Source organism: Cervus elaphus, chromosome 9, assembly GCF_910594005.1.
Source record: "Cervus elaphus chromosome 9, mCerEla1.1, whole genome shotgun sequence".
Lineage (NCBI taxonomy): Eukaryota > Metazoa > Chordata > Mammalia > Artiodactyla > Cervidae > Cervus > Cervus elaphus.
This window is the reverse complement of record NC_057823.1, coordinates 63,607,156-63,635,100: the sequence shown is the minus strand read 5'-3', so window position 1 is coordinate 63,635,100 and position 27,945 is coordinate 63,607,156. Positions and strand designations below refer to the sequence as shown.

The following is a 27,945-nucleotide window of genomic DNA, read 5'->3' as shown; positions in this document are numbered from 1 at the left end:
GACTTGCATAAACAGTTGTAATGCATACTTTAGATTGGAAAACTCAGATTGTAAATATGACCATTTTGCCCAATATAATCTATCAATCTAACTTAATCTCAGTAAAATGCCCAGCTACATTTCAGCATTGGGGTGGGGAGTTAGAAGATTATTAAAGTTATCTAGAAGAATTAATGCAGAGGGGAGAAAGTTAAAATATGAAAAAGGTAAAATGAGTGGCCCTTTCTTATCAAGTATTAAATATATTACATAATTAAAACAATTTGGTGCTAGCATTAGAAAAGACTAACCAATGGAAATTCAAAAACAGATCAAACTACAGAGAAATTTGATTTAATATGATAAGAGAAACCTTTCAAGTAAAATAGGAGAAAGATTATTCAATATATGGTGCTGGAAAAACTAGCTAGTCATTCTGAAAATGTATTAAAATGGTAATAAATTCTTGGTGCTGATCAAATACTAAGCACTGTTCTAAATGTTGTACATATATTAACTCATTTAATCTTTCTAAGAATCCTCTGACGTTGGTAGTACTATTCTATTCATTTTATAAATGAGGAAAATAAGATACAGAAAGGTTAAGTGAGTTTGCCAAGCTACACAGCTAGTCAGTGACAAAGCCAGGATTCTACTAAGAGTTAAATATTTAAAGGCAAAAATTAATAACCATTAAAAATGCATTTCTTTTCCAAAGAAGACATACAGATGGCCAGTGGCACATGAAAATATGTTCAACATCACTAATCATCAAACACAGATCAAAACCACAATGAGATATATCACCTCACACCTGTCAGAATGGCTATCATCAAAAAGACTGCCAAACAAATGTTGGGACAATGTGGAGAAGAGGGAACCCTTGTATACTGTTGGTGGGAATGTAAAACTGTTGCAGCCACTATAGAAGACAGTATGGAGGTTCCTCAAAAAACTAAAAAAAAAAACTACCATATGATTCAGCAGTTCTACTCCTGAGTATATATCCAAAGAAAACAAAACACTAATTTGAGAGGATACATGCACCTCAATATTCACAGCAGCATTGTTTACAATTGCCAAGATATGGAAGCAACTTAAGTGTACATCAACAGATGAATGGATAAAGAAAATGTGGATTATTAGTCATACACACAATGGATTATTAGTCATAAAAAAAGGTTTATTAAAAAAAAATGATTATTAGTCATGCAACAGCATGGATGAACCTGTAGGTTATTATGCTTATAAGGTGCAGTGTCAGACAGAGAAAAACAAATACTGTGTGTTATCTCTTATATGTGAAATCTAAAAGATGAAACAAAGGAATGAATATAACAAGCTCTGAGGAAACTGATTCAAAGATACAGAGAACAAACTAATGGATATCAGTGGTGAGAGGAGGAAGGACAATATGGGGTAGGGGACTAAGAGGTACAAACTACTATGTATAAAATAAGCTACAAGGACATATTGTACAGCCCTGGGAATATAGCCAATACTTTATAGTAACTTTAGTTAGAGGATAATCTATAGAACTTTTGTATCACTGTGTTGTACACCTAAAACTAATATAATATTGTAAATCAACTATACATCAATTTAAAAACAGAGCCACTCCATCCCCACACAGGGAAGGTGATAGGACCCTCTGTAGGGCCACACCTGCATGTTGCAATTGAGCAGCACCTTGTTGGCTGGGCGGCCTCCATTGTGAGGTAGCTCTGATTTCCCCCTTACCAAAGAGAGACAAGTCCTGAGCCTGGCCCCACATCCGGGCACCAGGACCTCCAGTCCAATGGTGTCTTCTTCCTCCCAGCCACACGGTTCACTTTGCTCTAAAGCACTAAGGGCTGAACTGGAAGCAGCTGAAAGTCCAGGCAAATCCTGGTGTGTGACCAGGCAGTCACAAGGGGCACTGAGGACCATCCTGAGATGAGACTCTCGTAAGTCCCCAAAGCCAGGCAAGGCCTGTAATCAACATCAGCTTCCCCCTGTCACCAGGACCCGGACCAGCTCAGGAATTGGGAGCCAGCTTCTCAGGCCTGCAGCCTCGGTTTCTCTGGAGAAAAATCCATGGGAGACTGGTTCAAGGCTGTTACAGGCCTTAACCCTCAGCCATCATCACCCACCCACCATGTTGAAGATCTCATTACTTGCAAAGGACAACAGCAGCAAGCCCAAGTCCTTGGATGACGGGGCCAAGTCACTCTCGGAGAGTAATGGTGTCACTTCAGAGAGGATCCATCTTGGAGAGGAAGCCAATGGATTGTCGTAAGTGGCCACACTGCCCTTCCCCATCTGAGGTCAGGCACTGCTGCCTTCACGGCACTGGGCCACATTTAACCCTACTGAACAGGAGACACATGGATTAAAGATGAAACCTTTAGAATCTAAAAAGTTTTACCCGTGTCAAACTTTTTCACAGGTTTTGCAAAAAACATAGGTAGTCATCCCCAACGTGAACTTCTTGCTTCCAGGAACAGTTTTCTATACCAGGCTGCTCTTTCTTCAGCAGTTTCTATCTCAGTCTGGCTGCTTTCCACTCCTTCGACAACTGCTATTATTCATATTCTCTCTCCCTTCTTCTGTCTCTCCCCACTGCCCCCTTCCTTCCTCATACAAACCCATCCAGAAGATAAAAGTTCACCTCCTAGCACTATGTCCCTACTTTTACTGCCATAAACTCAGACACATGGCTCTTTTCCTTAGGGCTTTATTGCCAGTTAGACTATTATTTAGTAATCAGATCAGATAATATCCATGGCATAAAGAGATTGTAAATGACAATACCCAGTGTTGATAAGGATGTCAGGAAATGCCCACTTTCATGTTGTTTTGGGAAGAATTAAATTGATAGCTTTCTGGATGGCAATGCTGTAATGTATGTCAAATCCTAACATATTTATATAAAACATACAAGTATTTGGCTAAGAGAATTGGGAGACTGAGCGGCAGATAGAAGAGACATTTATGTTCACTATATAAGGTTTTTTTGGTTCTTCTTTTGTTTTACCTTTTTAACTTCATACTGTGTTACTTAGGATTTTTTAAGTATAAGTAACTATGAATAAATAAGTTCTTTGATCAATAATACCATTCCAGGAATTTTTCCTAATGAGATAATAACACAGGTATGCGTGATAATTTTATTGAAGCCAGATCTTGACTTCAGATCTGGTTGTGATATTGATAGTTCAAATGCAATAAGTGATTATTTAAATAAAGTATGATAACAAGGGTTTGGAGGGGCCTTCCAGGTGGCGCTAGTGGTAAAGAATCCACCTGCCAATACAGGAGACCCAAGAGATGCAGGTTCAATCCTTGGGTTGGGAAGATCCCCTGGAGAAGGGAATGGCAGCCCACTCCAGTGTTCTTGCCTGGGAAATCCCATGGACAGAGGAGCCGGGTGGGCTGCAGTCCATGGGGTCACAAAGAGTCGGACACAACTGAGGGGCTAAGCACAGCACAGCACAGTGTGGTACATGCTTGGTGAGTCACCTGAACTAGCACCAGCTCTGGCTCAGAGGTTGCAGAACAGATCCTGGGAACTGAGAGTAAAACGGAGAGTCCATTTCATCTGATTTTGTCCATCCCTCCACCAGAGGGTGCTGGAGAGACTGAAAGAGGCCCGAGCGCTGGGTCACATTTTCTTCCACTAACATACCCTTTTGTTGCCCTGTGCTCCCCCTACAGGATGGTGCAAACCTTGATTCACTTACTGAAATGCAACATTGGCACAGGGCTCCTGGGACTTCCTCTGGCCATGAAAAATGCCGGCTTATTGGTAAGATGGACCTGTGGGATGGGAACCACGTCTCCCCATTTAAGGGAAAGGGCTGCCAGGCTCCTACAGCCTTAGCATTGTTTATCAGTGGGCAATTTGGGAGCACTCTTTGCAATGGGAAATGAACCTGTTGGCATCAATCCTCTGGAGCCAACCTGGAGCTAAATGGAACATGCCTGGAGGGGACAGGCCATATTTTCCCCAATTTTATTGAGATATAATTGACAACCACCTCTATATTAATTTAAGGTATACTGTGTATCCTGGAGGGGGGCATGGCCACCCACTCCAGTATTCTTGCCAGGAAAATCCCATGGACAGAGGAGCCTGGCTGGCTCTATGGTTGTCCCCAGGGTCACACAGAGTCTGACACGACTGAAGTGACTTACCACACATACTGTGTATACTGTAAAATGATTACCACAAGAAGTTTAGTTAATATCTATCTCCTCATATGATTATAGAAATAGGTATTGTTTTTCCTTGTGATGAGAACTTTTAGGATCTACTCTCTTTGCATCTTTCAAATATACCATATAGCAGTGTTTACTACAGTTGTCATGTTGTACATTACATCCCCAGTACCTATTTATCTCATATTTGGAAGTTTGTTACTTTTGACCACCTTCATCCAGTTCCCCCTCCCCACCACTATTCTTGAACACTCACCATAACTCACATACTAATTCAGAATCTACTTTGCCACAGTTCTCCCAACTCCCTAGGATTATATCCTTGCCATTTCATTCATTGATATCAGCAGCCTGGCACCTCCAGGCATTTCAGTGTGTAACTGCTGTTTCCATCCATTTGATTGTGAGAAAGTAATTTTGGAAGATGAGAGTGACAAAGGCTCCACCAATCCCATGACACTTCCTGTGCCCTCCCACCTCTGTCCTCTATCTTATGCTGTTCCCATCTCCCTTATTTCCGTCTTTTGAAATCCCCCTCCTCTGTAAAATTTTAAAAATCCCAATTCTTGATTTCCCTTTCTGAAGTCCTCTGAAATCCCCTTCCTCCGTCTCCTCTTAAAATTCCTTCACCTTGTGTTTTTCTAGAACTTATAGCTATCTAACCTGGAATTCTTACAGCACTTACAAAGATGGAACATGCTCATTTTTTTACATTCCCACCTTCCTCACTTACCTGAAATCTCTGAAGGCAGGAACTCTCTGATTCATCTTTACACCCTCCTTTACACAGTACCTACTGTAGATACTGGCACGCTGAAAGTTCCAGTTTGTTCTACAGAATTGAATAGATAGATGACTTCAATTTAGTTGAAGCAAATTTCTCCTTCTCGCCAAGCCTATAAATGGCCCTCGTGTCTAAAAAAGGCACATTGAGACCCTGGCTTCTGACATGACTTCCAATCTGTATCAGTTCCAACAGAGATGGGATGTTTCCCCCTTTAGAGTTCTCAGCATTCTAGAACTTTTGAAGAACATTATTAGCATATGGCCCTCAACCAGGCTTTCTTTGCGGGTGCAGTCTTTGCTTTTTAAGACAACTCCTTTATCCTTTGATTTTTGCTTCCTAAGAGTTATTAGGTGATTTCTTTATCCTCCAAGTCCCATCAGAACCTCTAATCATGATTCATTTGAGAAATATATGTTGAGCATCTATTATTCTTAAGCTCTGGGAATATAGATGTGTACAAGACCAAAAAACAGTCTTCTGCTGTATGAAGGCTACATTCTGGTGAACTCTAGTGGTGCTCTTCATCTCTCATTTGTTTCTTCATGATAACTGTTAGCATAGGTCGCATCTATAAAGGCACAGGTGTCCAGCACAAAGAGGGTGAGAGAGTCCGTCTTTGCTCTCTGCCCTGTGATCACACTTGGGAGATAATGATTAATAATGAGGCCTGCTTGGACTTCCCTGGTGGTCCAGTGGTAAAGACTCTATGCTTCCACACTGTAGGGGGCACAGGTTTGATCCCTGGTCAGGGAACTAAGATCCCAACGCAGCATGGCCAAAATATAATAATAATGAGCCCTACTTTTTAATCTTGTGTGTCTGGGCCACCAGGGAAGCCCCACTTTATAATTTCATCACATATTTAAAAAATGGAGACCATGTGAGGAGAAGACTTGTTCATTAGCTTGATTCTAGTAATCATTTCTGTGTGTATGTGTATCAAATCATGTTGTTCACTTTAAGTACATACAATTTTTAGTTAAAAAAATAAAATGGAAGGACTTCCCTGGTGGTCCATTGGCTAAGACTGTGCACTCCCAATGCAGGGGGCCCAGGTTTGATCCTGTTTGGGAAACTAGATCCCACATGCTGCAACTGAGAGTTTGTATGCTGCAACTATGACCTGGAGCAGCTAAATAAATAAATAAATATAAATACTTTGAAAACTATGCAGGAGACACAGGTTCGATCCCTGGGTCAGGAAGATCTCCTGGAGAAGGGAATGGCAACCCAATCTAGTGTTCTTGCCTGGAGAATCCCATGGACAGAGGAACCTGGCAAGTTACAGTCCATGAGGTTGCACAGAGCTGGACCCAACTGAGTGACTAATATACCCTAAGACATTTACAATGTCTAGAGCCAGTCTTGGTTGTCACAAATTAGGGTGGAGAGAGAGGGAGTGCTTCTGAAATCCAGTGAGTAGAGGCCAGGGATGTTGCTAAATAAACCACAACGTACAGGGCAGCCCCCTGCAACAGAAACATCAGCTGGCCCAAAATGTCAATAGTGCCTCTTTTGATAACCCCATACTGGAAAGAAAACTAATCCTTAAGAGGAACCTTGGTCTTCAAGCATCTTGGAGGAGGTAAGGGCTGGGATATGAAAAGGAATGAGGGTTCTCAAGTGGAACTAAAGGCAGATGAGGAAAGGCATGGGCTGTCTGGGAGGTAATGAGCTCTTTGTTATCAGAAGTATTCTAGCACAGGTTGGACAGTCACTTTGCAGTGATGCTAAGAAGAGCATTCAAGCCAGAGCATGTCGGGGTACAAGGACATTCAGGCAGGGGCTGTCATCTTGGGTTCTCATCCCCAAATCTCTGTTATAAGAGGGACCCCAGCACCTCAGCAGAGAGAGGGACAGGTATGGGAGCATCCGTTTTTGGCTCACGGTGCCCACATCTCCATTCCCCTCCAGGTCGGTCCTTTCAGCCTGCTGGCCATCGGGATCCTCACCGTGCATTGCATGGTCATCCTGCTGAATTGTGCTCAACACCTAAGTCAGAGGTGAGAGTTCTGCTTCTTTATCTCTATCATCTCTATCACCAAATGGCACCACGTTCCATTTGAGGGTGTGCTAAGTTTCCCTGGATCACTGACCCAATTCCCAACTAGCTGGCCACTTCTCTGGGCCACCACCCCTGCTGCTCTGAGGCGGTGAAGGGAGTGATTAAAATCCTACTGGAAACTCCAAGTTCCAGGCACAGCTCTGCTGCTGACTAGTTGGAGCACTTTGCCAAGCTCCTGTGAGCCCAAATATCCTTTCCTAGAAAGATCAGAAGTAATAAGAAATGCAAATTTGCTCTATACACACCCATGTGTATTCGAGATAACTTCCTTTTAATCTCTCCACCTTCCACCTCCTGGTCTTCCCCCAGCTCCAATACACGCACCTTGAAAGGGAAATTTATTCCAAGTAAGTCCTTTATGGGACAATTTAGTAATAGTAAAAAAAAAAAAAAAAAAAACATAGTTAGCAGTGAGATGAATAATTCACAGTGATTTCAATCTCTAATAAAGCATATATATAACACAATGTTTACATATTTAAAACTTTAATGTAAAACAAAATTCCAGAAAAAAAGGCAAATGCAGTGAAAGCAAACAATGCTGAGAATTTCGTATGTATCAACTAGCAACTCACAGTAATTAGCAATTCCTTACAGCCACAGCCTGGAGATTTTCTCTCCACAGGACTCAGCTGCTCCCAAGGCAGGCAAATCTAAATATGTCCTCATAATTGTGCCGAAAGGCCTTGTGAGTCAAAGTAGAGATGTTAAATGAAACTCCTCATAAAGTCAAATTATCATAACCCAAATAGGTGTATCTGGAGTATGTATCAGTCACACCTAACTTGTGTAGTACTTTCCAGCTCATGAAACACTGTTAAGAGCATTTACTCATTTAGCAATTAAATTTATTGCACAATTACATTGTTCCAGGTACATGGCAAGAGCTTTGCAAGCCTTCTTTTATTTATTCCTTACAGTAAAATTTTATAGTAGGCTCCATTATTCCCATTTTACACATGAGTAAACTGAGGCTTGGGAGAGTTAAATGCCTTGCTGAATGTCAGACAGCTAGGAAGTGGCAGAGCTGGTATTCCAAGACCTGTCTGACTCTACTCCTTAACCTATCTGCAAATCTTTTTCTTCCCTCAAGCCTGCTGGGACCATTTTACCACCATACAGCCTTTAAATATATGTCGTTTATTATAATCTTTCCCTGACTTTCGTTTTTGTTGATTTGTTTTTTCTTTTCCTAATATAGGGTTACAGACTCATATTAGCTTCTAGATATATTATGGAGGACTTCTACAGTTTTCTTTGGCTTTTTGTGTTTAGCCAACATTTAAAAACCTGGGGATTTCACATTAAAAAAAAATCTGCACCTTCTTGCCAGTTAGACATTCTGCTACCTCTGTGGCTTCATTCCTGTATCATTCAGCTAGGGCCACATCCTAATCAACCCCTCTGGAACAGGACATGTACCAGAGCCTTGACCTCTGTCTCCACGATTCCCTATTTCGTCTCACACCCAGTCATTCTCACCACAATACTGATACCTTTCTGGTCCCCATTGCTTTTGAATTTGCAATCCTCAGCCTAATATACTTACCAGTCCTATGCAATGTAACCTCATCTGTATTTCAAATGCCCAGCACATAGAATAACAATAAAAACAGCAGCATCGTGCCATGTTCCCAGTGCATCACCAGATCCATCTCTCACTGTCTTCTCCCCAAAACCCAGACTGCATGTGAAGAAAAAAACTGAAGCCCCGAAGCATAAAGGGACTTGCTCAAGGTCTCCTGGCCATCTGAGGGGGACGTGTTTTTACTTAAACACTGGTTTCCTGACAAGTCTGGGTCTCTTTCTCTGTCCAAGTTACTCCCCTCAGTCATGCAATTAACTCCAGGGACTTAGGCAACTTGCTTCCACTTGCTTTGTCAGCAGTGCTCCAGAGGGCCTCCACCTCTCTTAGGAAGGGCCACCTGGCGAAGGAGGGATGGGGGTAGAGGGATGGGCTAGAACTGGGGTGTCACATCTGACAGGGGTGCTGGGCAGGAGGCTAAAGATCACCTTTGCATGGGATCTGGTCCAGGGCAAGCATCTTAAATGTTCCAGCACCCTCAGAAGTGAAGAAGGGAATGTCAGTTCAGAAAAGGTCGAACCACTCTCTTGGCCATACTTACACCTCATTCCCCTCTCTCCCCCTCCCGCTGACTAGTTCTGCACACCTCACAGCTTCCACATCCTCACTGTCCTTGTTTGCTGACCTAATCAATTCCAAGCTACTATCCACCTAAATAATAATAATAATACTCTCCACTTAAAAATTAGTGTTAATAAAGACAACTACAAAAAATAAGAGGCAGAATTCTAAAACTTTTAAAAGTGTACCATTATAAAATAACTCAATGATACCATTGCTAGAAAATTACCAAAATGTTCCATATTAATACATGAACATATAGTAATTACTCCCTTTGGGAATAAATTGTACTTTAAAAAAATTAAGGTATGCATTGTTTGTCTGTTCTTTAGGCTGCAGAAGACTTTTGTGAACTATGGAGAAGCCATGATGTACAGCCTCGAAACCTGCCCAAATGCCTGGCTGAGGACACACTCAGTGTGGGGAAGGTAGTAGTCCTAGACATCACAAATGAATGAATGAATGAAAGTCACTCAGTCGTTTCCGACTCTTTGCAACCCCATGGACTATACAGTCCATGGAATTCTCCAGGCCAGAATACTAGAGTGGGTAACCTTTCCCTTCTCCAGGGGATGTTCCCAGCCCAGGGATCGAACCCAGGTCTCCGGCATTGCAGGCAGATTCTTTACCAGCTGAGCCACAAGGGAAGCCCAGATATCATAGGAATAGTAGTAATAATAGCAACAGCAGCCATAATAATGCTCACCTGTTCTTCCTTTACTGCTAGTACATTGCGTGTGCGTGCTCAGTTGTGTCCAGCTTCTTTTTGACCCTGTGGACTGTAGCCCACCAGGCTCCTCTGTCTAGGGGATTTCCCCGGCAAGAATACTGGAATGTGCTCTTTTCCGGTTATCGCGGTGTAGGGAACCATGAGCAGCAAAGTCTCCCGCAACACCCTCTATGAGGCGGTGTGGGAAGTCCTGCACGGGAACCAGCGAAAGCACAGGAAGTTTTTGGAGACTGTGGAGCTTCAGATCAGCCTGAAGTACTATGACCCTTAGAAGGACAAACGCTTCTCAGGCACCGTCAGGCTTAAGTCCACTCCCCGCCTCAAGTTCTCCATGTGTCTCTTGGGGGACCAGCAGCATTGTGATGAGGCCAAGGCTGTGGATATCCCCCACATGGACACTGAGGCGCTGAAGAAACTCAACAAGAATAAGAAACTGGTCAAGAAGCTGGCCAAGAAGTATGATGCCTTTTTGGCTTCAGAGTCTCTGATCAAGCAGATCCCCCGAATCCTGGGCCCAGACCTGAACAAGGCTGGCAAGTTCCCTTCCTTGCTGACCCACAATGAGAACATGGTGGCCAAAGTTGATGAAGTGAAGTCCACGATCAAGTTCCAGATGAAGAAGGTGCTGTGTCTGGCAGTGGCTGTTGGCCATGTGAAGATGACAGATGATGAGCTTGTGTACAATATCCCCTTAGCTGTCAACTTCCTGGTGTCATTGCTCAAGAAAAATTGGCAGAACGTCAGGCCCTTGTACATTAAGAGCACCATGGGCAAGCCCCAGCATCTGTACTAAGGCCCAGCTTAATAAACCATACTAAACCAAAAAAAAAAGTAAGAATACTGGAATGTGTTGCCATCTCCTTCTCCAGGGGATCTTCCCAACCCAGGGATTGAACCTATGTCTCTTTTGTCTCCTGAATTGTCAGGTGGAGTCTTTACCACCGCACCACCTGAGTAACAAGAGTTTTAAATGAATATGTTTTTATTGAAAACTATTGACCAATATAGAGAATCTCCTCTGATAGCTCCATCCCCCATCCCACTCTTCGTTCAAGAAGTAATCTCTGGGACTTCCCTGGAGGTTCAGTGGTTAGGACTCTGGGCTCTCACTGCCAAGGGCCCAGGTTCAATCACTGGTCAAGGAAGTAAGATCCCACAAGCTGTGCAGTGTGGCCAAAAATAAATAAATAAAATGAAGGCACTGATATCTAGTTAGTAAATATTCCTCCAGACTTTCTCTCTGCATGAACAGGATATGTGTGTGCAAGTGGAAATATATATTTTGTATTTTCTTGTATATTAATTGGAATATTTATTGGAAATTTGCTCTTTCATCTAACATTATGTCTCTAATTTCTTTCCACATTGGGACATACAAATTGACTTCCTTGTTTTGTAAGGATCACAATGTTCTCCATCCATATAGATGGATCCTGTGGTTCTATTTAATCCTCCTCCTAATAGTGAACATTACAATTTAGCTTGTTCACTCATTGGATAAAAACACTATGGTATACAAAATGCTTTCCTGTATCTGATCGCCTCTGATCATTTCAGTGACCTTGTGAGGTAGGTGGTGCATCTTTATTGGGAAGAAATATGGTGACCAAGGCTCACAGAGATAGAATAACATGTCTAGGGTCAAAGACACAGATAGTAGAGAAGCAGAGTTTCAAGCAAGTACCTAACATGTTAGCCTTTCCCAACAGAGCCCTCAAGGAGTAGTCAGTCCCTCACCTGCCAAGTTCCCGCCTGCAACTCCTCTCTTGAGAATGTCAGGAATCACTCTGATTGTCCGATGGGAGAGGCACAGGGCAGTAATAACAGAGATCTCACAATTGTCCATCCTTTCTCACTAAGTTATCAGCTTCTGATGACACCCTGAATAAAACTTTCAGGCAAGAAGTCACCTTGAAGATCAGTGTATCTATGTCTATTCAAATGGAAGAAAATGAAGACCAGATAGAGCCATAAGTGGTTTAAGTTAGCCAGGAATCTAATGGCAGAGCACAGACTGAAATCTAGAACATTCAGCTCTCACCCACTACACTATGCCATTTCTCTGGAGCAATGAGAAAGAATGCCAGTAACTGAGAAAGAATTAGGAAACTATTTTATTTAAACCAAAAATTTGTCATCTTTAGTGTGCTAAGAGATACCTGGGGAGTTTGATTAAAAACTATCTATTCCATGTAAGCAACAATCCTCATTGTGAAAGGTCATTGGAAAATGATAAAGGAAGAATACACAGGCATCACCTGACCCCTTCTAGTCATCTCATGTTTGGACATTGGACAACCAGACATAAGGTGTCTTATAATAGGATTCAATAGGGAGTACAGAGAGCCACCTCTGAAATACCCTTGCCCAAAACAGAAAGGAAGAACCTCAATCTTATCAAACCACTAGATCTAATATCAGCTTATAGGAAATATAGGAGAGAGAAGAACAAGGTAAATGACATTATGAATTTATCAACTGAATCTAGAAAGTTAAACACACTACAAGGAAATTTTCTGGTATCTTCAACACCAACCAAAAAAATTAAAATTGCAAGAGAAAAAAATAAACAAGGCAAGGGGAATATAGCAGATTAAAAAACTTGAAACTTAATAACAAAATGGAACATAGAGACTTGTTTAGAAACCAACTCTGAAATAGATATTTTTGAAAAAAATTGGAAAAATTTGACTATGGTGGAATATTAAATGATATAAGAAATTATTGTGGGACTTCACTAGTGGTCCAGTAGCTTAGGCTCCACACTTCCCATTCAGGGGATCCAGGTTCGATCCCTGGTCAGTTCGATCCCTAGATCAGATGTGGGATCTAGTTCCCACATGCTGCGACTAAGATCAAAGATCCCTCATGCTGCAGCTAAGACCAGGTGCAGCCAAATAAATGAGTAAATATTTTTAAAAAGAAAGAAATTATTGTTAATTTTGTAAGGGGTGGTTAAGGGCATGATGTTTATATTTTATTTAAATTCTTGTCCATTAGAACTGCATACTGAATTATTTACAGGTGGAATACTTCAAATACTTTAATTTACTATATTCCCCTTCACCTTGCTTATTTTTTTCCCCTTAACTTCAAATACTCCAACAAAAGAAGCTTGTGTGCAGTGGGGGTGAAGGAATAGATGGAAGAGGATTGCCTAAAAGTTAATTGTTGAAGCTGGGATGAGCTCATGAAGAGTCATTGAATTATTATCATTGCTTTCTTGTATGTTTAAAAATCTTCATTATAAAGAGGAAAAAAATCTCCCTTCTAAAGTCTCACATGACACTGCCAAGCTTCTGACTCAGTAGGCTCATACAAGAGGCAGGAATCACCAACCTCAGATGATTCTGATGCATTGGTTACTACAACCCAGTCTTGAAAAACATGAATCTAAACATTAAAACCTAAGTAAAGGAACATATTTTTGTTCTTTTGAAAAAAAAAATGGTGTGAGGGAGGCTTAAGAGGGAGGAGATATGTGTATACTTACGGTTGATTCATGATGTTACACATCAGAAACCAACACAACATTGTTAAGCAATTATCCTCCAATTAAAAAAATTTTTTTTAATGTAGAACTCTCAAAATGTTATCACAAAAAAGTAAATAAATACATCTCCAAATTCAGGACAATTTAAGAATCCAGAAGAATAATGACAATAGCAGAATGTAACATATTAAATAAAGAATAATTAATGTGAATTTATTGTGATAAAAAAAGAGGAAGAGAATGCATCTTTCTTAGATGCTAGCTAATAAACTTAGATAAAATGACAGAACACCTTGCAACCAACCAATGAAATAATTGATTCAGCAAAGATTATCAGTGAATGTTAAAACCTTTGGCTTGAGGAAGACAGGCTATTCATGCCATCTCAAAGTTTTACCTACAGGTTGCAAAGCAGGAAATGTGTACTTATAATGGAGAGGCCTAGAATTCACATCACAGTAGAACCACAGGACATCCTGTGCCTCCCAATATGATGAAATATAAGTACAAAGTTTCACCTATGTGGTAGGCTTGCTTTTCTGAATCACGAGGAAGCAGTCATGTAAGTCCACCCTGTGGGACATTCTACAAGACAGATGGCCTAGACTCTTCCCAAAAAGCCAATGTCATGGGAAACAAAAAGGGTAGACATGTATAGGGCTGCTCTACCTGAAAAAAAAGACTAAAGAAAAATAGGCAAATGCAACATATTAAATATAATTAGATCCTGAATCAAAGAAATTTTAAAAACAGCTATAAAATATATTTTGGAGAGAATTGGGTTATTTAAAATATTTGGAAATTCCCTGGCAGTCTGGTGGTTAGGATTCAGAGCTTTCACTCCTGAGGACCCAGGTTCAGTCCCTAGTCAGGGAACTAAGATCCCACAAGCCCAATAGCACAGCCAAAAAAAGAAGTAAAAATGAATAAAGTAAAACATAGACTATATATTTGAGAATATTGAAGTTGGATATCATAGTCCTAAGGAAGGTATTACAGTCTTTAAGGTTGACATGTTATAACATCTGCAGTTAATTTTAAAGTAGTTCTGAAAAAATGCATGCATGTGTGTGTGTGTGTGTGTGTGTGTGTATGGATGAACACATTCTTCCATCTATGCATAATGCAGTTAGACCTAAAAGTTACCAATCAGTATATCTAGTGAAAGGATATATGATGTTAATTATACTAGTCTTTCAACTTTTACTGTGGACTTGAAATTTAAACTTGAAAGTTAAAAAATGGGTAAATAGTAAAAATAATAACAAAAGAAATATTTGTCTCAAAAAATAAAAATAAATGCATTAAAAATAATTCATTTCTCCTTCTGTCTGCCTCTTCTTTTCTTTCTCAGGTACACTGTCAGCTTCTTATTAATCATCACCCAGCTGGGCTTCTGCAGTGTTTATTTTATGTTTATGGCAGACAATTTACAACAGGTAAAGAGGCCTCTTCTGGGCAGAGTGGGGGAAAGCAGACCTCTTGCTGCTAGGGTTGCATTAGCAAAAGTAAAGTTTTTGGATCATGGTAGGAGAGGCTTTATTTCTACTCCCTAATCAGGCTTCAGTTGGGAGTTCTTTCTGTCCTGGGAATCACTCTTTAAACAGATCATAGGGAAGCCAAAGCAACATCTGAGGAATGCAGCCAGGTTGGCTTACAGTCATGTCCAATCAGAAATAATTGAGAATTTTTAGCCTGGAAGAGTTGATGAGATTTTCTTTAGGTGTCTCAAGGTTGTCATGTAGAAGATAACTAAAGCAAATAAGTTGCAATCTTGCCCTCATTGCATTCCTAACAGGCATTACAAGTCAATCATAGCATACTTTCTTGGCTTCATGAAATAGAAGCAGTATACTTGTTTCTGTGCGTTCAAATAGTCAAAACTATGACAAGCATTATGGATAGAATATTCAAGCAGACAGATTTTGCTCAAATTCTTAGCTTTCTAACTTTTAGGACTATCTAAAGTTGAAGAAGATACTCCTGTGTAATCAATTCCTATTCTCTGGATATATGAAAGAAAACTATTTGGTACATAAGAAGAGGTTGGGCTAGATGACAGAATGATGCTTCAGCCTTGAGATTTGATAATTCTAAGGGTTTCTGGTTATCACAATCGTGGGTACTACAGTTTAGGATTACCAAATGTGACAAAAGTATAGGAAACCCAATTAAGTTGAAATTTCAGATAAGCAGCAATTTGTTTTTTACTACAAGTGTGTCTTTGTATAATATTTGGGACATACTTTTACTAAAAAGTTATCTGTTAATTATCTGAAATTGAAACTTAACTGGGTTTCCTTTGTTAATGTAGCAGCTATAATTATACTGCCTCTCATTGTGCTTCACATCAGATGGTGGAAGAAGTCCACGTGACCTCCAAAACCTGCGAACCCAGGAAGATCCTGGTGCTGACCCCCAATGTGGACATTCGCTTCTACATGCTGACGATTCTGCCCTTCCTGATCCTGCTGGTGTTTATCCAGAACCTCAGGGTGCTGTCCATCTTCTCCACGCTGGCCAACATCACCACCCTGGGGAGCATGGCTCTAATCTTTCAGTATATCATGCAGGTCTGTGCCCAAAACCACTGCAGAAGGATCAAGGTCCAGGGCTTCTGAGACACTCATGGGCAGATGAGAGTGAGAAAAGTGACCTCCTGCTCAAGTGATGTCTGTGAACTCTTCTGCCCCACAGGCTATAAAAGCTTCTCACCGTCATCATCATTTTCGTTGTCACATTAGATAGCAATAGGTCTTTCAACAAATAGTTATTGATACCTTCTGTGATCCAAGCAATGTACAGGGGACAGGGGATTCAGTGATAAGTAAAACTGACAAGCTGTCTGCTCTCATGGAGGCTACAATCACTTGGGGAGATAAACCTCAGTCAAGTAACCAACAAAAGTTGTAATAGTGATAGGTTGATATATGGATGATAAAGGAATTCAATTTGCTTTATGCCAATTTCTTTATGTTGATTAACTCAATAAATCTTCACAATGATGCTGTTATGGAAGTAGTGCTACTTAATCCCCAGTTCACAGACAAGGAAACTGATGAACAGTAATTTTCCCCTAAATACAGTCATTTTGCCTCACAAAGCCCATGCTTTGCTATCAGTATAGGCCCTGAAATTCCCTATTACAGTTTCATTTCTTTGAAAGCCTCTGGGGTTGTATTAGTTTTCTGCTGCTGCTGTGACAAATGACCACAAATCTAGTAACTTAAAACAACACAGAATTATCTCAGAATTCTTGAGGTCTCACTGGGCAGGGCTGCATTTCTTTCTGGAAGCTTGTGGGGAGAATCTGTTTCTTTGCCTTTTCCAGCTTCTAGAAGCCGCCCTCAGGCCTTGGCTCATGGCCCACTTCCCTCTTCAAAGCCAGCAATGTCAGGCCGTGTCTTTCTCATGCTGCCATCTCTCTAGTTCTCTCTCCTGATTCCCTCTTCCACTTTAAAAGACCCTTGTGATTACACCAAACCCACCCAGATAATCCAGGGTAATCTCCTACTAAATTTAGCTGATTAGCTACCTTAATTCAGTCTAGAAACGTAATTCTCCCTTGCCAAGTAATGTAACATACTCAAGGTTCCAGGGATTATGATGTGGACATTATTCTGCCCACAGGAATCTTAATAAAATAATCATTCCTTCTAGATCGGTGGTAGCTGCTGTGCCAATACTTCACAGCTCTGAGAAAAGTGATGGGAAAGAGGTGTTAGAGAACTGGAAAACACAAGACCTGAATTCATATCTGGGCTGTGCCACTGACCGGTAGAGTGGCCTTGGGCAATTCCTTCTCCTCCCTGGGTTCCATTTTCCATGTAAAGATGTGGAAAATCAAAATTAAACATATATAATGTATTCCTTGGAAAGGAATAAAATTCTGATCCATGTTACAACATGGATGAACCTTGAGGACAATATGCTTAGTGAAATAAGTCAATCCCAAAAAGAGAAATATAATATGAGTTCACTTATATGAGGTACCTAGAACAATCAAATTTATAGAGACAGAAAGTCAAATAGGCATTTCCAGGGGGGCTGGGTAATAGGGAGTTATTATTTAATGGGTGCACAGTTTCAGCTGGGAATGATGATAATGTTCTGGAGGTGGAATTGGTGATGATTGTACAACAATGTGAATGTTCTTAATGCCACTGAATTGTACACTCAAGATGTTTAAAATGGTAAATTGTATGCCATGTGTAAAAGAAGTAACTTTTTTAAAAGTTGAGAAGGCTGACTCAGCTGTAGATCTCTCATGGATGCTTCTAATACTGTCCCTGTTGACGTCAGGCAAGCCTAACTCTCTACCAGATTTGGGGTGACTTCTATGCCTTGGAAAAACCAATGCCCTTCTTCTTCCTTTCAGGAGATTCCAGATCCCAGGAACCTACCATTGATGGCAAGCTGGAAGACCTTCTTACTGTTCTTCGGTACAGCCATCTTCACATTTGAAGGCGTCGGCATGGTAAGATGGGTGTGGGATTTGAGAGTCCCCAGTTCTCTGTATGGAAGCCAGTCTTTGTTCCAGGTTTCTAAATAGTAGTACTTATGAAAAATGCAGAATATAATCTCGTGGCAGAAGGGAAAGTCAGTCCCCATTTGCAGGATGCCACCTGCTCTGTACACCACACCAAGCCTTGAAGATGGGGCACTCTTGGTTATAGAAAATGTGGGAAGAGATGAAAGGGCATGTGGACCCTTCCTGACTCTGGGCCACCTGGAGAAGGGTGTCTGTCCTTGAGAGGAAACCTGCTTTCTCTCCTTCTACCTTTTCTTTCTTAACCTCCTTTCACCTCCAGGTTCTGCCTCTCAAAAACCAGATGAAGCATCCACAGCAGTTTTCCTTTGTTCTGTACTGGGGGATGTCCCTTGTCATCGTCCTCTACATCTGCCTGGGGACACTGGGCTACATGAAGTTTGGCTCGAACACCCAGGCCAGCATCACCCTCAACTTGCCCAATTGCTGGTACGTCCCTGCCCATCTGGGGCTGGGGGGAAGAGGAGGGGAGTCACAGAGTCTGAGCCACAGCAGCAGAATGGGGCATCCCTGAGTCATTATCAACAACAAAATATTGATTGCTAGTATCTGTATTATAATAACAGGTACATTTAATAATCCAGGCATTGTGTATCATCTCATTTAATTCTCTCAATAGCCCTATGGGTTAGCATTATTATTATCAACTCCATTGAATTAGATGAGGAAGTTGATATGTGAAAAGGCTGTAAGTAACTTTCCCAGTTCATGTTGTTCATGAGAAGTTGAAACTGAATTCTGTCTGACTCTGTGGTTCAAAGGCTTTCAAACAGGAATGATCTGGGAGGGCTTAGGGAACAGAAACAGAAACAACAAAAAGTATAACTCTGAAGTAATGATTGAGGGTCCTGTGTATGGACAACTACTCAGGTCCCCAGTTCCAGAAATAGGCCTAGACTGCCATTGCTGTGCCCCACTTGGAACTTTGACTGAAGTTCTTGCATTAATCATTCATTCATTTACTCATTCATTCATTCATCCAGGAAACATTTGGGGCACTGGCATATGGCATTCATTGAATATTAGCCATTGCCCTTATTCTGACAGTAGTAGGTGCAGAATGACTAAGCTGTCAGTAGAACCAAGTCCTTAAGAGCACAGATTCTACATCTGAGCAATGGGATTTGATCCTGGTTCTCATGTGACCTTGGACAAGCTACCTAATCTTGCAGACCTCATTTCCATCCTCAGTAAAATAAGGATAATACTCTTGCCTATTTATATCAGTCAGGATAGGTTATGCTCTGGTAATAAACAGAATAAGCCACTCCAGAATCTCAATGGCTGGACACACACAAATGTTTAATTGTATGCTCATGCTACACGTCCATTATGGGATGGCTGGGGCTCAGCTCTGCACCATCACCACTTCCAAGACCTAGACTGATCAGCCAGCCACTCGCTAAAACTTCGTTGGTTGCCATGGCAAAGAGCACACTGAATCACACCCTTCACCATGAAGGCCCTAAAATTTCTCTGGGAAGTGACCTGTCTCTTCTGTTCATACTTCATCAGTCACAGCAAGTGACCATGACTCACTCCAGAGGACATGGAAGTGAAATTCTGCCACATGTCTGGAAGACTCGGAGGTATTTAGAGAGCAGCTGAGCAGCACAAATGACTGCCACACTGTCTCTTAGGGAGTGACTGTGAGGGCAGATTGGCTTCAAATACATAAAATGCTTAGAAAAGTGTCTGGTATGCAGTACGTGCTCACTGAGTATTAACTATTATCATTGTTAGTCTCCCCCACAGCCTTGGTCTTTTGGAAGTCAGTAGAATGTTGGGGGTGGGGGCGGAGGGTGTTCATTTCCCATGAAGCCACAGCTGTAAAATGAGAAAAATATCACCAATCCTACCCGTTTCACTGTGTTGTGGTAATGACTGGATGAGATATTTAATGTGGAATTTCCTTGAAATTGTGACTTATTTTATACCAGTAAGATATCAACTTAATATGCTGTTCTTATTCTGGGCAGTTTGGGTTGCTGCTACCTTGGGCAGGGCACTTTCCTTCTGGGACATCAGCTGGAAAAAATGGGCATCAGGTGCCATAATGACCTCACACCTTCTCTGAGCCTGGCTGGTGATGAGATTCTCCAGGAGAGCCTTAAAGAAGGAATAAGCAAAAGACCAAGAAGAAATGGGTGTGAACAAGTAGTTCACAGGCAAATTAGAACAAAAATGGCAATTTATATATTTGAAAATCTGCTCTGTCTCTCTCCTAATAATAGAAATGTCAGTTTTACAAAACACAATGGCACAAACCAGCGTGTGTTCACACACTGTGTTTTTCCAAGGATGGAGGGTAGCACGCACTCCACTGTGCTCAGACAACAAATGGGCGATATGTCAAGAGCTATCAAAATTTTACTTTTTATTTCTTTTTATTGAGGTATAGTTGATGTACAATGTTACATAAGTTTCCAGTGTATGACATAGTGACTCACAATTTTTATTAATAAATGTTATGTTCCATTTATATTATTATATCATATTGGCTATATTCCCTGTGTTGTACCATATATTCTGTAGCTCACTTATTTTCTACATAGTAGTTTGTACCTGCTAGTTTCCTACTCTTATCTTGCCCTTCCCTCCACCCTTTTCCTCACTGGTAACCACTAGTTGGTTCTCTGTATCTGTGAATGTGCTTCTTTTTTGTTATATTCACTAGTTTATTTTTTAGATTCCACATATAAGTGATGCTACACAGTATTTGTCTTTATCTGTCTAACTTATTTCACTTTAGCATAATACCCTCTTAAGTCCATCCACACTGTTGCAAATGGCAAAATCTCATTCTTCTTTATGGCTGAGTAGCATTCCATTATGGGCTTCCCTGGTAGCTCAGCTAGTAAAGAATCCACCTGCAATGCAGGAGGCCCTGGATAGACTTCTGGGTCAGAAGATCGCCTGGAGAACAGATAGGCTACCCACTCCAGTATTGTTGGGCTTCCCTGGTGGCTCAGATCCACCTGCAGTGCAGGAGACGTGGATTCAATACCTGTTTTGGGAAGATCCACTGGAGGAGAGCGTGGCAACCCACTCCAATAATCTTGCCTGGAGAATCCCATGGACAGAGGTGCCTGACAGGCTACAGCCCATGGGGTCACAAAGAGTCAGACACGACTGAGCAGCTAAGCACAGCACAGCATTCCATTATATACATATACCACGTCTTCTTTATTTTTTCGTCTGGTGCTTCCATATCTCGGCAGTTGTAAATAATGCTGTGATAAACGTAGGGGTTTCCCTTGTGGCTCAGCTGGTAAAGAATCTGCCAGCAATGCAAGAGACCTGGGTTCGATCCCTGGTTTGGGAAGGGAAAGGCTACCCACTCCAGTATTCTGACCTGTATAGTCCATGGGGTTGCAAAGAGTTGGACACACCTGAGCAACTGTCACACAAACATAGGAGTGCATGTATCTTTTTGAATCAGAGTTTTAATTTTTTTCAGTTACATACCCAGGAGTGGAATTACTGAGTCATATGGTAGTTCTGTTTTTAGTTTTTTAAGGAACTGGTGTACTGCTTTCCACAGTAGCTGCACTAATTTACAACAGTGTGTGAGGGTTCCCTTTTATGAGAGCTGTCAAAATGTTAAATCACATATACTTTTACCCAGCATTTTTACATCTGGGGTTGTATACTATATGTGCATAGGTATTTGTACAAGCATATTCTTTGCTGCATTGTTTACTGATAGAAGACTAGGAATAAGCTAAATGTCTATTAATTGGGGAGCAGTTAAAAATTATAAAAATAGATAACTAGTAAGAACCTGCTTTATAGCACAGAGAACTCAATTCAGTACTCTGTAATGGCCTATATGGGAAAAGAATCTAAAATGAAAGAGGGGATATGTGTATATATATTTACCTGATCCACTTTACTATATACCTGAAACTAAAACCATTGTAAATCAACTATACTCCAATAAAAATGTCTTTAAAATTAAACAAGTTATAGTATATCCATGCAATTGGAATCTCAGCAGCTATTAAATAGAAGAACCAGATCTACGTATACTGAAGGGGAACAATATCTAAGAAATATTTAATGAACGAAAACCAATCAGTGGTACGTAAAGGATGCTTCTGTATGTGTACCTACATTCTGTATAAGTTTGTGTCTATGGTATTTCTGGAGGGGCTTCAAGAAAATTGTTAGAGGAGTTGCCTGTGGAGGGAGGAACTGGAGACTGGGAATCAAAGGTGGGAGGGAATATGATCTTTGTACTGTGAACTTTACTCTATGCAGCTATACCTTTAAAAAAAAGAAGAAGAAAAAAAAGGCACAGATTCCTGAGCTACAAGCCTATTAAACGAGAATCTCCAAGAATGTGCACTTTCAATAAACTTCCCAAGTGGCTCTAATGGCAAGTCAGGCTGAGTCAGTGGAAGTTAGTTAGTGATATAACTTAACAAGTCCCAGCTTCCAAGCAGTGAGCAAATCCTGCATGGCCCTGCCCTGGAGCCACATCGAATTTCATGTGGTGTCCCTCTCTCTCTACAGGTTGTACCAGTCAGTCAAGCTGATGTACTCCATTGGCATCTTCTTCACCTATGCCCTCCAGTTCCACGTCCCAGCTGAGATCATCATCCCCTTCGTGATCTCCCAGGTGTCAGAGAGCTGGGCGCTGTTTGCAGACCTGTCTGTCCGCACAGCCTTGGTCTGTCTGACCTGTGAGTAGGACGAAAGGGCTCTCTGCCCAAAGCTGTGGCTTGGAGTCACACTGACCGCTATCCCACTATTGCTGGCTCGGCCACCAGCCAAGCAACATATTTTCCCTCCCTGAGCCTCAAGTTTCCAGCTGAAAAATAGATTAACAGAACTGTCACAGAGTAAATGTTACAGTAATCTCTACTATCTACACATAGAATACATTAGCTAGTTTGTGAGAGAAAGAAGTATCATTTATTCATTCCTATATGCCTCCTATATGTCAGGCACAACACTGAGATTATGTAATACTCAGGACAGCCTAACTATGTAATATTACCAGCTGAAGGAACTGTGACCCAGGAAATGAAGTAACATGCTCACATCATGTAGCTGCTAAGTGACAGAGTTGAGATTTGGATGCAGGTTGTGTGGCACCAAAATCTGTGTGTTTCCACTGTGCCATATTCCTTCCTATCAAAAATTAATGTGAAGTCCTCTTAAGGTGGTGTTTAATTATAGGAAGAACCTCAAAGGGCTGATTTGTTAAATTCTTGTAAGTCATTTTCTCCTCCCTTCCCCCATCCCTCCCTTTCTCCCTTCTGTTCATTCATTCATTCATTTCCTCATTCATTTTATATCAGGTGCCATTGTAGATGTTTGGGAAACATTGTGAATAGGGCTGGGAAATGCTTTCTCTAAGAAAATTTAAAATGGTGGCCTGTGAGGAATGAAGGAAAGAACTAGGGAGGTTTTGCCTGGAGAAACAAAGACTTGGGTAAATTCTGTATCTGTATCTCAAACAACTGTAGGATTATTGTGCAAGAGAGAGAGTAAATTTCATCTTAAAGTGTCCAGGACTGTGTGTTTACAGTTGAGGGAATCCCGTCTCAGTTCATGGTCATAAGAAAGTAAGGCTTGGAGCAGACCAACAGAATAGTACACTGCCAGATGCGATGCTCCCTGTAACTGGAGTTCTAGAAGCAGAAACAGCGCAGCTGCTTGGCTTAAAGGTGTTACACAAGATTCCCAGTCTGTACCAAGACATCAGGAACCTGTAAGTGTATTGTATTGAGGTCATTCCTAGGAGGAAAGGTGTCCACTGAAGAGGAGCACTGAGTAGTTCAGGCCACTTGATATCAGGGACCGAGCATCACTGGAGACAGCTGACTTTCAAGACGTGCTGCTTCTGTTCTGCACTGAAAGACCTCTTCTTCCTCGCTTACTCATCTGTCAGTTCAGTTATCCTTCACTCATTCAGCAATCATAATTACCTACTATGTGCCTGACATTGTCCTAGGTGCTAGGGATACAATAATGAATCATGGAAAAGACATGGTTCCTGCTTAGAATTTGAGTGGGAAATATATGCAGGGAAATAATTATAGCACGTTGTGGTGAACGTGAAGATGGTGCACAGTGATGTACCAGATGCTAGTTAAGACTGTAAGAGGAGGCTGATCTGAGAGCACCTGAGAAGGTCCTATAACTTAGCCTGAACCAGGTCAGGAAGTCCTCTCCACTGGCGTAATATTAAGACCTAAAGATAATTAAGAGTCAGGGAGGAGTAGAGAATGTACCACATATAGGGAGCAGGGTATGCAAAGATTGGAGGCCAGTACTCACATATGGCTTCTTTAGAGAACTGAAAGCATGGGGGAGGATAAGACACAAAGCAGATCCAAGTCATAAGGGACCTTGTGCTAAGGAGATCAGGCAGTGGTGAGCCATGGAAGGGCCCTGAGCAATGGGTTAGCATGACCAGATCTGACCCTTCTAGAGCACTCCTTCACTCCACATTGCATAATAGCTTTCTCTGAGCATGTCTTCTCTCTGCGCTATCTGCATGAGCTCTTCTAAAGAACAGACACTGATTTTTCTCTGTTCTTCCCCCAGTAAGTAATTTATTAAATGTCTAATGAAGTGGCGCTGTGGATGAGGATCATCCCATCAGAGAGGTGATGGATTCTCAACTGTAAGAGTCTATGAGTCTGTCTCGTTCTTTGGTTAGATGTGCTATAGCAGCTTCAAAAAGAGGTGTTGTTTTCTTCAAGAGCCAGTAAGCTAGTCTGAGTGCTTTCCATAAGAGGTTTTTCTTAATTTATTCATAGGAAAATTATATGGCTGTGTAAACTTAAATTGCATAAATTATTAATATATATATTTGTTCATTCAAATATTATCAAAATTGGACACCCCTCCGAAAATCCATGATACATGTTCATTGTATTTATAAAATACGGAAATCTAAGAGTGTTAATGGGAAGAAAAAAGAAAGTGAGTGAGCCACCTAATGCTGTCTGCATGTTCCACGTCTTCCTTTATTATCAGGTTCCTTCTAAGAGTAGGAAAACCAGTGGTTGAGATCCTGACAGCAGCAGAGCCATCTCTTATTGCTTATCCATCCTTGCTTCTAGACAGTGACTGTCAATCAGTACAACTTGACTGTAGATGCGGTGTCTGAGTATGGGTCAAGCATTTATCAAACACTTACAGTGTACCAAGTTCTTTCACATACATTAGAGGCAGCCTAGTAGGGTAGAAAGGGCCTTATGTTGGGCATATCATTGGATTCTCATCTCAGCTGTATGTGACCTTGGGCATGACCCATTCCCTCTAGAGTTCTAGACTTCCCCAACTCTGCAATGAGAAGATCATTACAGATGGGTGATAGAAAATCCTTATCAATAAATATTATATGTGGAAAAACTCAATAGATAAAGCATGAAAGGATAACATGTATATTGGTGTTAAAACAGATGTGGAAGTCCAGAGCCACAGTGCTTGATCTGCTGCTCAAGTTCACAATGAGCTCCTTTCCCACCTCTCCAGACGGTGTCTCAGGTGTCTGGGAATTGTAAGGCTCCAAACAAATGGTTTGTTTCTGGGCTCCCTTCCTGAAGGAACATTCCATGATTCTAAACCTCTTCTCCCCCTACAGGTGTCTCAGCCATCCTCATCCCCCGCCTGGACCTGGTCATCTCCCTGGTGGGCTCCGTGAGCAGCAGCGCCCTGGCCCTCATCATCCCTCCCTTCCTGGAGCTCATCACCTTTTACCCTGAAGACATGAACTGTATCACCATTGTGAAGGACATCATGATCAGCATCCTGGGCCTTTTGGGGTGTGTATTTGGAACATACCAAGCCCTCTATGAATTGACCCAACCCATCAACCACTCCGTAGCCAACTCCACAGGTGTTTATGCATAATTATCTATTTTTATTCTGATAGTTCTCCCATATTCCCATTCCCAGTTTGACTTCTGTTGTGGATGTTATATACATTCATCAAACCCCAGCATCTCTATATTAATTAGTGGCTTCTTTATCTTTCCAAGAGAAATGTAGATGATACAAGTCAGTACTGGTACCTTTCAGGCTATGTCTTTTCTGGATTTTGGATTTCTCTGGAGGCCTTTTGTACCTGTGAACCAAAACCACATTCAACCACTCGTATTATCTGCCTCATTTAATGGGAAAAAGGATGCCATTTGCCCACATCCTTGAAACAGACCAAGCATAAATATAAATGTGAAAGCAGTTATTCTCTCTATCCTGCCCTTGAAGTATCAGGTTTAGAAAAGTATGTTGGGTGAAGACGAGTTTCTATGGTTTCTAGATATGGTTCTAAGTGAAGAGTCACAGAAAAAAAATAGAACTTAGTAGTAATTTTGTCTAGCCATTGGCTCTGCCACTGATTTCCTGTGGGATCTTGAGCAAGTTTCTCCCCCTCTCCATCTCATTTTCACATTCTTTGAAATGAAGGATTAGACTGATTGGCTATTAAGGGCTCTTCCAGCTCTGACATTCTGAAAGAAAAAAAAAAAAAAGAAATGGACTTATCCTTTTTATCAATTTTATCAATTTTCACATGTGTGAAAATTGAAGGGCTTTCCATCAGCAAGTTACCCTGTTGCCCTGGAGATATGGGATCCCAAAAGTAAATTAAGGGATAAAAACATTTCTTAGCAATCTTTCATTACAAATGACTTTCCTACTTAGAAGGATATCAGCTCTCTCTTTCTTTTCATCTTCCTCTCTCTCTCTGACCCCTCTCCCTCCCCAACCCATCCTACCTTCTCACATACCTTAAGACCACTTAGAGCTGATTTAGGCTAAAGAGACTGAGCAGTCTGTGTGACAGAAAGGATTTCATCATGTACAAGGACTACTGACCTTTTAAAAATAATACTTACTTTTGGTAAGGGTTTGGAAAAACAGACAATCTTATATTCTGAAGATGGCAGAACACATTTTTATGACTTTTCTGGAGGGAAGTTTTACAATATATGTCTTAAAATGCATAGCCCTCTGACCCACTAATTTCACTTCCAGCGGTTTATCTTAAGAATCTTTTATGTTTTCAAAAATGTATGCACTTTTAAAAAAATTTTTTTACTTTTAATTTTATTATTTTATTTTTAACAGCACCGAGTCTTTGTTGTTGTACACGGGCTTTCTCTAGTTGTGGTGTGCAGGCTTCTCATTGTAGTGGCTTCTCTCATTGCAGAGCACAGGCTCTAAAGGCACATGGGCTTCTGTAGTTGTGGCATGCAGACTCAGCAGTTGGAGCTCACGTTTTCCAGAGTGCAGGCTCACTATCTGTGGCACATGGCTTTAGTTGCCCCATGGCATGTGGAATCTTCCTGGACCAGGGATTGAACCCATATCCCCTGCATTAGCAGGCTTACTCTTAACCACTGGACCACCAGGGAAGTCCCTGAATGCATTGTTTCTAACAGTAAAGAGTTGGAAACAAATATCCAACATTAGGTTAAACTATGATTCATCCAAAATAAAATGCTGTGATGCCCCCCAAACATTGCAAAATACAACATTAAAATGCCTATGATATACTTGTGATTTATCGGTTTTTAAAAGCTGGTTTAAAACACTATGTGAACCAAAGCTAGGCAAAGACATTGCAAGAAAATAAAGCTACAGAACAAAATTCTTCATGAACATAGATGTAAAAATGCTAAATAAAATTTTAGCAAATCAAATTCATCAATATATTAAAAAGAATAGTACATCATGACCAAGTAGGGTTTATCCCAGGAATAGAGGGTTGGTTTATTATTTGAAAATTTGTGACTGGGAACAATTAGAAACTGCACTTACAAAAGCACCAAAAACATGCAATAGTCTGGGTTAATTCTGATTAAAGATGCGAAACATATGTACACCAAGATCTATAAAATACTGCTAAAGGAAATTAAGCCCCATTCAGTCCCATTACTTCATGGCAAATAGATGGGGAAAAAGTGGAAACAGTGACGGATTTTGTTTTCTTGGGCTCCAAAATCATTGCGGATGGTGACTGCAACCACA

At 41.1% G+C, this 27,945-nt stretch overlaps 1 protein-coding gene and 1 pseudogene across 1 annotated transcript; both read left to right on the top strand.

Moving 5' to 3' along the window:
- Positions 1–1,746: 1,746 nt before the first annotated feature.
- Positions 1,747–27,945, top strand: SLC36A3 (solute carrier family 36 member 3). The gene is made up of 10 exons (XM_043913347.1): positions 1,747–2,253; positions 3,676–3,766; positions 6,881–6,969; positions 9,510–9,605; positions 14,755–14,839; positions 15,755–15,973; positions 17,779–17,877; positions 18,212–18,378; positions 22,468–22,637; positions 25,556–27,945. The coding sequence occupies exons 1-10, from the start codon at positions 2,117–2,119 to the stop codon at positions 25,822–25,824; spliced, it is 1,422 nt and encodes a 473-aa protein (XP_043769282.1). The 5' UTR covers positions 1,747–2,116; the 3' UTR covers positions 25,825–27,945.
- On the top strand, positions 10,000–10,729 carry LOC122700441 (annotated as a pseudogene).